The 11259-nt window shown below is 46.6% G+C and overlaps 1 protein-coding gene across 1 annotated transcript in view; it reads right to left on the bottom strand.

Annotated features, from left to right (window-relative positions):
* LOC149371166 (acid-sensing ion channel 4-A-like) overlaps positions 1-11259 on the bottom strand; it is a 32486-nt gene that overhangs the window by 9105 nt on the left and 12122 nt on the right. The window contains exons 5-9 of the mRNA XM_089579562.1: positions 5572-5675; positions 4973-5066; positions 3612-3678; positions 2200-2307; positions 180-294 (exon numbers count right to left, since the gene is read on the bottom strand). Coding sequence (XP_089435688.1) covers positions 180-294; positions 2200-2307; positions 3612-3678; positions 4973-5066; positions 5572-5675 — 488 coding nt within the window. The remainder of the gene's footprint in view (positions 1-179; positions 295-2199; positions 2308-3611; positions 3679-4972; positions 5067-5571; positions 5676-11259) is intronic.

Raw genomic sequence — 11259 nt, 5'->3', positions numbered from 1 at the left:
GCTACACTGGACGTCAGACAGCGGACGTCCATCAGGGAAGTGCTGAGGGTGAAGCCTATAGAACCCTAAGCATTTGAATCACCTCATGGAGCGTCTCATGCCCTTCGTTTCAGATGTGTGAGAGCGTCTGTGTAACTTTTTTATTGTCCAGGTGTTGCAGGACGCGCACAGTGACTCACTCTGGTCGGTGCAGGTGCGATGCTTCTTCGCCAGAATACGGATGTGCGGCAGCTGAGCCGAGAGACATTTGCATTTGTCCACGATTTTCACCTGCAGGCACATGTTCAGGCAGTCCTGCTCGCGCCCAGAGTATGGAAGGAAATGAGGGGAAAAAATTATGTTCAGTAGCATTTTAGGGAGACGTAGGGAGACAAAAAGTTTATGCTGGCCCCATAAATGAATCACACCAACTAGCCCGCAAGAATGCCATTTTGCAGGTTATGTTCAGGGGGCTTGGGAAATAAATGTGAATGAAGCCAGCTGTATAGCAGCGAAGGCATGTTATTCGTAGGCGCAGGAGACAATGACTGGGTCGCCGACGAATAGTGCAACATAGTCATGTCGCTCCCAGGATGCATGAAAAAGGTCCTAGTGTTATGTTTACTGTTCGTTTACAAGTCCAGCTTGTCGAACCATATTTTAACCGTGACGCGGATTGAATACGGAGCCTTCAGCCAGATTTGACCTTATTAACGAACTAAAGCTACCCAGTCGTGTTTCACAAAATAATTCGCTCGTCTTCCTAGTCATGAGAGATATTTGTTGCAAACCCTCTGTCATATCATGTAACAATCTAACATGACAAGCGCATCGCACAAATTGCAAATGAGCACAGAACAAATTCGTAACTAAATGCGCATATAGATGAAAAAACTAAAAAGAAAAAGACAAATAAAAGAAATGAGACAACTAATTGCACGACGTCGCTAGTTCGTTCGTGGTACTACCGTCTCGTGCTTCCTACTGCACGTAATCCTCACGAATCAGGCTATCGAAGACTGATATGGTGAGGGGAAGTTCGTACCCACTGTATCACCGGTGGGTACCCGGCGTCACTGGGGAACGAACCCCGTCCCTCTTGCATGCGATACGCAGCAAAAGTCTTTCGTGCAGGGTATTAATGCGGATTTGCGTTAATACTCATGGGGGTCATTTTTATGGCTGTTCGGAAATTGTGCACCGTGGAGGGAAAATCCATTCGGCAGACTAGCCTTTTGTTTTCGCGGAAAATAATTACACTTGCCAGTAGGCGAACGTTCTAACCTCGCACATGGATGTTTCGAAATTGATCTTTTTCTCGAATCTTCCCTAATACCTCTATCCAAGCATTCTTGATTTAAATGAAGAAGAGAATTTTTTATCAGCATTTTTATCTGAAGATTTAGGACTCGCAATAAAAATTTTGATCGGGAGTGGAATTATCTTCTTATAAAAGCCTTTCTTCCCCTCTGCCGGTTTCCCATGGTGCATACGTAATAATATAACTGTATCGACAGCAGTGCTCAGCCCACATATGACTTTTTCTTTTTGGCAGTAACACCATTCCAAACAAACCTGGAGACACAGCCACTGTTATCCAGGAACCTTACTGCCCTTTTTGAGAGTTGGCATACGCTGTTGAGCATCTAAGATCAGGAAAACAGGTATGCATTGAGAAAGTGTCAAAAAAATATTGATTTAGCTATTCATCCCTTTGGACAGCTGAACTTGTCATGTTTGGAAACAATCTCACAACAGTTGCACTCCTGAATTTAGCCTTTCTTGGTCATGAGCAAATGCATGCTTGTCCCCACCGTTTAGGTTCTTAAAATCTGTAGGAACAAGAGGGAAGAGTAAGGTATCGAGGTCTTTAATTATCTTTCGCGTTTGGCATGGTGGAGGTTATTTGGGCCCAGTTCCCCACGAAATTAATCAACTTCAGTCAATTTCGCACCAATCTACAATTGCACGGTGGACATTACATAATTTGTGACTGGCGCTTTCAATGTGGTCCATTTTGAGAACTCTGGTTTGGCGGAACAAAAGCTGTTCAGCTGGACATTGTCACACACAGTCTCTGTTGGCTAAGAAAACATAGATCATGCCAACTAATACAAGCGAGCTCTGCTGTCTTGCTTGGATGTGACGTTTATTACTACAGTGCTGCCGAACACCTGACTTCGCGTAGCTACCTATAGGGGAGGGCAGACACAGCATTACCTCTCTCGTGTAAGCGCCATACATGTTGTCCATGTAGCCCATCAGGGGAGGAGGCCACGAGTTCCGACACGGGTTGGCGTACGGTTCCGGCAGTCCCGTCTGCGCCAACTGCGTCCAAGTTTCAGTTAACTGATCGCTTAGCACACAAACAGTACACGTACCATGTTTTCATGTATCGACACCGACGAGACAGTGGGAAATATTATAGTTACACGACTATCAACAACAAAAGAAGTGGCCTTCCGCCACGTGTGCAGCGATGGGGTTCCTTTTAATATGCCTAGCATCAAATAACTTGTCGATCGATAGGCATCAACGGGAGGTTTATCCCTCCAACAATACCGAATTCTCGCTGTGGTTAGCAATCCGCATACATCATGTCTGGATGTAAAAAGGAATATAAAAGCTTGTTACGGAAACCGAAACAACCAGTACTAGCGACTTAGAGAGATTGAAATGTAGTATTGGCGCTATGTCACAAAATTCGCCACACATTTAAGAGGGGGCGCGGCATCAAAAAGAAACTCGCCCACACCCACCCGTAGAACACAGGAGAACAAGAGAGAAAAATCCAGTGACGACTGGCGGAGAATGCATAGCTTTGCGCGTGTGGAAGGGTGCCTTTTGCACTTCGCTCTGAAGCAGCTGCGCCGGGCCGGAGAGGAAACGGATCGAACTTTCTGGAAAATTCCTCGCCGCCTGACCAATGGCGACGGACAGAGCGCTTACATATGTGTGCCTACCTTGATGCGAAGTGACCAACACACGCGACGCTCCGTGTCGCTAGGGGGCCTTAGCGCGCCGGCGTCATGCCCGTGCCATAGTTGGACTTTAAAGAACCGGTGCGGTATAGTGCGAGTCCCGGAATTCATCACTGACGTCCAGCAAGCCAACCAGCGTTGGTACGCGTGCCAGTCTTTGGTACGGTCACATTGTGATCCTACGGTGATCGGACTGTTGCAGTACCCGCTGAATAATTTGTGTTTTTTGTTTGCCTAGTGCGTTCATTACTGCACTATTGTTGTAAGATTTCTATCTCTATTGTTGTTTCTGCCTAGTATTGCTCTGCATGTGTTGCATTAGTCTGTAGAAAAATGGCATATGTTTTAAAAGTGATTTGTAATTCCTATGTATCGTCTGTCTTCTGCGACCTAATATCTCGCTTGCGACCGGCAAGCTGGGCACCAAAAATTTCCGTTTCCTCCCTTTGTCACTTGATAGTTGGATTCCGGCTGAGCTTATCACGATAAGTCGAGGGCATCTCCTGAGAGACGGGGCACTGTCCCACGTACTCTAAAGGTGTCTGAATAAGTACATCACCGGTGCGAATGCCAGAAATTTTAACATACACACTGGTGGCGTGCGTACCCAGACACCCATCGTTCACCCATTGGCCATAATTTCTACCTTACCACATCGAGGCCGACGTACGTTGTGTAGCCCGGTGTAAGGTAGACGCCATCACTGCACACAGAAAACCTACGAGAAAAAAAAACAAAGCATATGCAGTTTTTCCGACCTCAGTTACCATTGAAAAAGAAATACAGGTTCTTTTTACGGTTACTTTTATGCATGCACACGAACGAGAGGCCCAATTTCTTTTTTTCCAGTTTCATTTGCAGTGCAAGGGTGGAAGAGCGGGCTAGTTGGTAGTTCATCTTAGGGAAAAACACAGTGCACTCCGAAGACAAGGACGAAGAAAGACAAGACGATACAGCGCTGCAGCACTACAGTACCTTACGCTACAGTACCGTGGAAATTCACATACAAGTTTTCACTGCCTGTCTACTTTCAGGTCTTGGTATGGTCATCCCTTCCTCGATACTGCCTTAGGAAACGTGCGAAAGGAAGCAGTAAGGTTAGCATGAGGTTTCTGTTCTGCTTAATCTGAGGGCGAATTTGCGGTGGGCGGTACGAACGCCTTCTCTCTGTGCCTGTTCCGGGCCCCGTATTTTTGGCAAAAGAGGTCCAAAAAATACGTGGTTCAAATAAGACCCTCCTCACCCAACCACGCTCTCGAATATGTGACACATAAGTCTGCTCTTGGCTCAATCAGTGAATCTGTAGGCTTGGTTAATGGCTCTTTCTAAGCTAGTTTGTGGAAGACGATTGGCGTTCACCACGAAAAAGAGGAAAAGGTGCTGATAGGGGTAGAAAATCGTGTTATATTTCCTCCCGTCTTGCTTCGTACGCTGCATAAACTGACTTCCATAGGTTCTTGTCTGGCTCCTACGATGATACATGGCATATTGTTAAGAACGCCGCTATCCTGTCTACGTGTTTCAAATGGCGTACGCCCACCTGAGCAGCAGGTTTTCAAGCAGGAGGTGAACACATGATCTTCTTCTCACGAAATTCTACGCTGACACAGGCAAAACTGAAAACTGGTGCCATAAACCTCGCACAAATGCCCTTATAGCGCCCGGCGACGCTATAAAGCGCAGGCGCTGAGATCGGCGTTACCAGCGCGCGCTAGAGGAAAATAAAGATGGACAGCGCGTGCTCGGAGCGCACGCCCGGCACGGGCTGTTCGGAACTAGAAGCCTGCCTCGCTGGTCATCTTGCTCTGGTGCTCCGCTGCGACCCCGCAAATCTTCAACACCCTCATGATATCGCTTTAAAACTCCTAGAACCCTATTAGTTCGACAGCGCGGGCTAGGATCATCGTCTTGACCAAAGTCTCAGAAAACACCCGAAAGCTATCGTTGTAGCACTAGAGCTACAGTCCTGCCCATCGTCTTCTGACCATGGCTTAGTGGCGGTAGTGGCTCACCGAGTACCATGTGCGTGGATCATGACGATGAAGCCCGCCTGGTAGGACGTGGGCAAGTACTCGTCTAGCTCCATGTTCAGCGTCATCACCAGACCTGTCAGGCAAGGAAGGAAGGTCGGCTTGGAAAAACGCAGAACTTTCAACCTTCGCCCACTGCAATGTAAGCACGTTCGCGACCAAGCTGTCTCACACAGACTTCTTGTCTATATAGGACCGTTCTTCTCGAGATTCCTTTCGCTTCTCCGTGTTTCAATAATTGAGCTACGACTGAGCCTTAAGGCTTCACTAGCTATTTTGGCTTCTCCACGGAAGAAATGGTCTTTGATCATATCTTTCTTCGAAAAAATGCTCAACGAATGAGCACGTAGTCTGCTACAAAGGAACTGTAAAAAAAAGTTTGCTTTGGCGATTTTCCTTTGCCTTCCGCTATACACTCCACTGCTCTATGTTGCACGTACTAGTACGGTTAGCTCCCACACAAGTTTCCCAAGAAATTGAAGCATAGGAGCTAAAGGTTTCAAAACATAATGCGGAAAAAGACGCGATAGAATTATAATTTTTGTACTTAGCGCAATTGCTGCGTATTGGGAAGGTTTTACCGTCATAAGGTGAGGACAGGGCGTTGTACTCGAAGCGCTCTTTTTTATCGCAGTGGAAGCAGAAGCAGTTGCCGAACCAGGAGCTGACGATCCAGCGATATTGCCTGCAAAGGAGCGGAAGTACACTTGATAACTACAATATGTTAGTGTAGCACGCAAAGGATTGTAACTTTGACCGAATCAGTGTGAAGAAGGCTAACCTATCGGCTTTCAGCGTCTACAACCTTCAACAGAAAGGAGAAGTAAGCGAGTGGGTATTTATTATAAGGACCAGCGCAAACGACAAGGTACAGAGATAGGAACTATAGAAGACATCTGTACAGGTTCATCATCATCATCATCAGCCTGACTACACCCACTGCAGGGCAAAGGCCTCTCCCATGTCTCTTCAATTAACCCTGTCCTTTGCCAGTTGTCACCACTGTATCCCCGCAAACTTCTTAATCTCATCTGCCCACCTAACTTTTTGCCGTCCCCTGCTACGTTTGCTTTCTCTTGGAATCCACTCCGTTACCCTTAAGGACCAGCGGTTATCCTGCCTTCGCATTACATGCCCTGCCCACCGCAGGGCAGGTAGTGACCGCAGATCCGGATCATGAGAGGAAAATAACTAGAAGAATAAGAATGGGGTGGAGTACATATGGCAGGTTCTCTCAGATCATGAATGGTAGCTAATATCCCCGAAGAGAAAAGTATACAACAGCTGCATCTTACCGGTACTCACCTATAGGGCAGACACGTGGGGGCTAACAAAGAGGGTTCAGCTTAAGTTAAGAACAACGCAGCGAGCTATGGAAAGGAAAATTATAGGTGTAACGTTAAGAGATCGAAGAGGGCGGAGTGGGTGAGAGAACAAACGCGGATTAATGACATCTTAGCTGAAATCAAGAAGAATAAATGGGCTGTACAGGTTACAGCAAGGTTACTTTGGAAACGGCAATGGGGCTTTGAAAAACAAAGAAAGGATATTTTGTCTCAGAAAAATGAGTAGAATGAAAATACAACTAGAGGGAGAGAAATAAGCCACACAAGGTACACAAGAAAAAATACAAAATAGCCAAGGAATAGGGAGAGCGTTGGTTTAGACAAACCAGAGAACCGGGAGTGTGGGACGCCATTCCTGGGCAACAGTTTCAGCACGCTCCTCTGTCAAGTGTTGTTAGCCTCGAGGGATGGCGATACAGCGTTAACGAATGCCCATCATCTTTTTACACACGCCAGAAGTACAAGCGTAACATGGAATGTGACGTGAGGCGACCATACGACATAAGGCAGGGTAAAAAAGTAGCAAAAATACATTGAAATAAAATAATAACTCGAGCATTTAGCTGGTACTACAGCAAGAAATTAGTCGTACCAAGACAGCACGAGAAGTTTACTTTAGAAAAAGGGAAAGAAATCGTGCTGAGGTATTCGTATCCGGTCTTCTACTCAGCACTGAGGAAAGGAAAAAGAAAACAAATATGGCTATGATGGATGGCGATGTTGGTTTATGTTTATGGATGTGTAACCTCCCAAAGCGACTCAGGCTATGAGGGACGCCATTCAGAAGGACTCCGGAAATTTCGACCAACCGGGGTTCTTTAACGTGCACTGACATCGCACAGTACACGGGTCTCTAGAATTTCGCCTCCACTGAAATTCGACTGCCACGGCCGGGATTGAACCCGCGTCTTTCAGGTCAGGAGCCGAGCGCTGTTATGAGCCACCGCGGCGGCCGCTGGATGACGATGTCGGCACGAAACAGATATGAATATAAGCAAGCATGTCATGTGCCCTTCTAATCACAACTGTGAGTCAAAACCTATGTTGCGCCAAAAACAAGGGAGCGTCCGCATTGCCTTGGTAGCTTTCCAAGTCTGAGCCAAGCTTTTCCCAGCCTTTCAAGTCTTGTACAGACAAGCGCTTAGTGAAAGGTCCTCCAAGAAGGGCCGGCTCTCGAAACGCGCCAAGGTAGCGGTCAACGCCGGTCTTTCGCACACACAGGCAAGTAATATCGCGATTAAATGCTCAATATATTTCAGTGATGTGCCAAGAAATGCAGTAGGAACAGCCCGCGAATTCAATTAAATGCAGGTACTGCTGCGTGGAAACAACGCCCAATATCAGTCTATGCCAAGTTACACCGATTTCCACACAGAATGGTAAATCCCATGGATTGAGCCATCCTTTAAAGAGGTTTGTGCAGAGTGTCTTGTTGATAAGCGTCTCGCTGTTTCACTGCTCATAAAACATAAAAGCAGGCAGGCGACGGCCTGTCTCGAGGATTTTACTGTTCGTACATTGCTGCTGAGGGCACTCTTTGCTTCTGCGTCATCATGATCATTTCATGCAACCCGCAGTGTCCCAGTGCACCCTGAAGAGCAGAGTATGCCAAAGGACTGAGTTGTGATGCAGGTATACAATATGCAGCTGGGTGAATTAAGGTGTGTCCTAAACTGCTCGGCTAATGGCTGCCGGACGCATGCCGTAGAGACGCAGCGGTTACTTTACGCTTACCCTGCTGCTCTCAAGCGAACACTGGACATCATTAATTTTTTAATGGCCGGTCAGCCTCTACGGGGTACACGTGTGTCGGTGCGTGGGTTACAGAACAGGAAACTCGGGAAGCGAGGTTGAAAAACAGCAAGTAGTCATCCACAGGGAACAATAAAATAAGGTTAACAAGTTCTGGGATAAGAAACTTTTTATCATTTCGTAAACAATTCACTTCTATTGATAATCATTCATCCCCTTTAGTTGATGTAACATCAGGCGTACCGCAAGGTAGTGTAATAGGCCCCTTACTGTTTCTGATTTACATCAATGACCTACCGTTAGGTATTACCTCAACACTCAGAATGTTTGCTGACGATTGCGTTATTTATCGCAAAATCCGCTCCTTTAATGACCACATCGCTCTTCAAAAAGATCTACACCGCATTAATAACTGGCGCGCATCATGGCAAATGTCCCTTAACACTGATAAATGCCAGTTAATGACATTTAGCCGTAAACGGTCTAATTGCCTTTTCATTTACTCGCTTAACCACAGTCCAGTCACTCTCGCGTCGTCATACAAGTACCTTGGCGTCCAACTTTTACCTAATCTCTCATGGAAAACCCACATAGAAAAAATTACTGCCAAAGCTAGCCATACATTAGGTTATTTAAAGCGTAACCTCAGAGATGCACGTTCTTCCACACGTCAGCTGGCATATCAGACATTTGTCCGCCCTCAAATTGAATACGTATTTTCCATTTGGTCACCCCACCGACAGTACTTAATTCATTCTCTAGAGCGCGTACCAAATCGTGCCGCTCGCTTCATTGCTCGCATCTATTGCCGACATTCCAGCATAACTAACATTAAGGCGTCGTTATCCCTTCCAACCTTAGAATCTCTTAGAACAATAGCACTTATCTACCTCTTCCATAAAATTGTTTACAGCTGTCATCCCTTCACACTACATCTTACAAAACCGGCCCACACATCTCACCGATTGCATAATCACCTCAGTTTTAAACGCCTTTCAGGAAGGACCACTGTATTCAACTCATCAGCCCTGCCCCGTGCAATCATTTATTGGAATACTCTTCCTGACAACATTGTTCACATATCAGATTATGCTATTTTCAAAGAAAAAATAAGCAGCATTTTGTTCTGAAGTGTGTTATTTCTGCTGTGGGTTCTGTAGTGTCTTTTTTAATTTTGTTCTATTGTCCGGTTGATTGCTTGCTATTGTATGACGATGTTAAAATAACCATATTTTACTTGTTTCTCTTTCGCACCCCAGCTATGTAACTCCCCCTCACATAATACTTCAGTGGGAGCCCGTGAGGTATTTGAACAAATAGAAAAATAAATAAGGAGCAAATGAATCTGCATAGTTAAAACGAAGGAAAAGCGAAAAGAACGAGGAAACCAACAATTCTTCAATTAAACACAAACCACATAATTCAGACCCAGGTTTACAATGTTACAAAGTAAGAGACGGAAACGTCCAGTGAACAGTCGCCACAGATGAGGTCGAAGCGACGGCTCCAGAGCGGGTGGTCATCGTCGCGGCGCTGGCCTCATGACGGCGTGTACGGAGGTAGGTGTCGCGCGTCGGGTCGCGGAACTTTGTCCCTACCGCGCACGCAGCCAACCACCAGAACGTACTCCACCGTCTTCTTCCAACCGACCGACTGGGCTTCTGCCGTTCCGCACATCACTCACCACAGCTAGGTCCCCTTAAGTCGCCACTGGGTTACTCCCAAACTTGGAGGAACGGACCCGCTCTCTGAGTCCTCTCCTGGCCGGCAGCAGACGTTAAGGGCCACCGGTCAGCGACCGAGGGGAAAAGGAGAAGGTCGCTGAAAATGACAACTGTCCATCGCGTTCAGGTTTGGCCGCAGCAAGACAGGGTCTGTGACAAGCTGGCTCCTGTCTTTCGACGTCGGGATTATATTTGGCCTGATGTGGCTATATGTTGACGCATGTTTCAATAACCTTCTGATTATAATCTAGAGGCCGGCCGCACATTTTGTCTTTTGTCGTTTGGGCTAACTGTTCGTGTATTTATTCAACAAACATTGCAGGAAACAAGCCAGTTGTGACAGGGTGCATACACAGATTGTGCCCAGTGTAGAACCGGCCTGACCATTGCGACGCCAACGCAAAAACGAAGGCCTTGCATCGTCATGCAGTTTAGCCATCATCCCTCCACCCCCTTAAATCCGCACCTGCACGCAGGTCCCTAACGGCAAGCAAAGTGCATGAAACAGCTATCTCCAACCAAATTACTCTTCAAGAGAGCTCCTTCGGCTGCTGGGCCCCTGGCTGCGGCTGCCGCGTTTCGATGGAAGCGAAACGCAATGGCCTCGTGTACTCTGCGATGGCAGCGCACATTAAAGAATACCAGATGGCCAAAATTTATTCGGCGCCCTCCACTACGACGTCCCACGTAGCCCTTATATCTCTTTGCGATGTTCAATCTCATACACCATACCATACCATACCATACCATACCATACCATACCATACCATGCCATACCATACCATACCATACCATACCATACCATACCATACCATACCATACCATACCATACCATACCATACCATACCATACCATACCACACCATACCATATGCAAAAACTAGGCGATCCTCGGTGGATCGTTTGAATGCGTTAGTAGCCAAACGTTAGTCATGTCCGAAGTTTACACAATAAAATTATTTATATCCGAGGTGGAATACTTATAGTTTCGGTATATCCGAGGTTAACACACGAAATGTGGTTACATTCGAGGTGGCACGCTAAAGTTCGCTATATCAGCGGTAGTATACAAAGTTCCTATAAGTAGTCAACTAAGTTTATCCGTAGCCCGGTGGGCAGGTTGCCACCTGCCCCCCGTGGCAGGCGGACCATCTGCTACTGGTTACTGACGAACGACGGCCGTCATTTCCGCCTTCGCAGCCGCCATAATGGTAATGCTTTAAACTATCCTCCCTTCAAAGCAGTAAAGAAGGCAAGCAAATGTCGCAGCATTACTACGAATCATGATGGTAGGTTCTTCCACAGACTGACTCTGTGCACATACGTCACGCTCAAGCGCCTTTGAAAGTCACCCTTCTTTGACCTTCTATGATAAAAATTATGATGCAAAGCTCTGAGCGACATATGTGAGGAATGTCGTGCACACGTTCTGCATTGTCTGTCAGACG

The sequence above is a fragment of the Amblyomma mixtum genome, chromosome 1 (genome assembly GCF_055824585.1).
Source record: "Amblyomma mixtum isolate Tamu chromosome 1, ASM5582458v1, whole genome shotgun sequence".
NCBI lineage: Eukaryota > Metazoa > Arthropoda > Arachnida > Ixodida > Ixodidae > Amblyomma > Amblyomma mixtum.
Note: the sequence above shows the minus strand (reverse complement) of the source record. Positions and strands in the feature narration are given on the sequence as shown.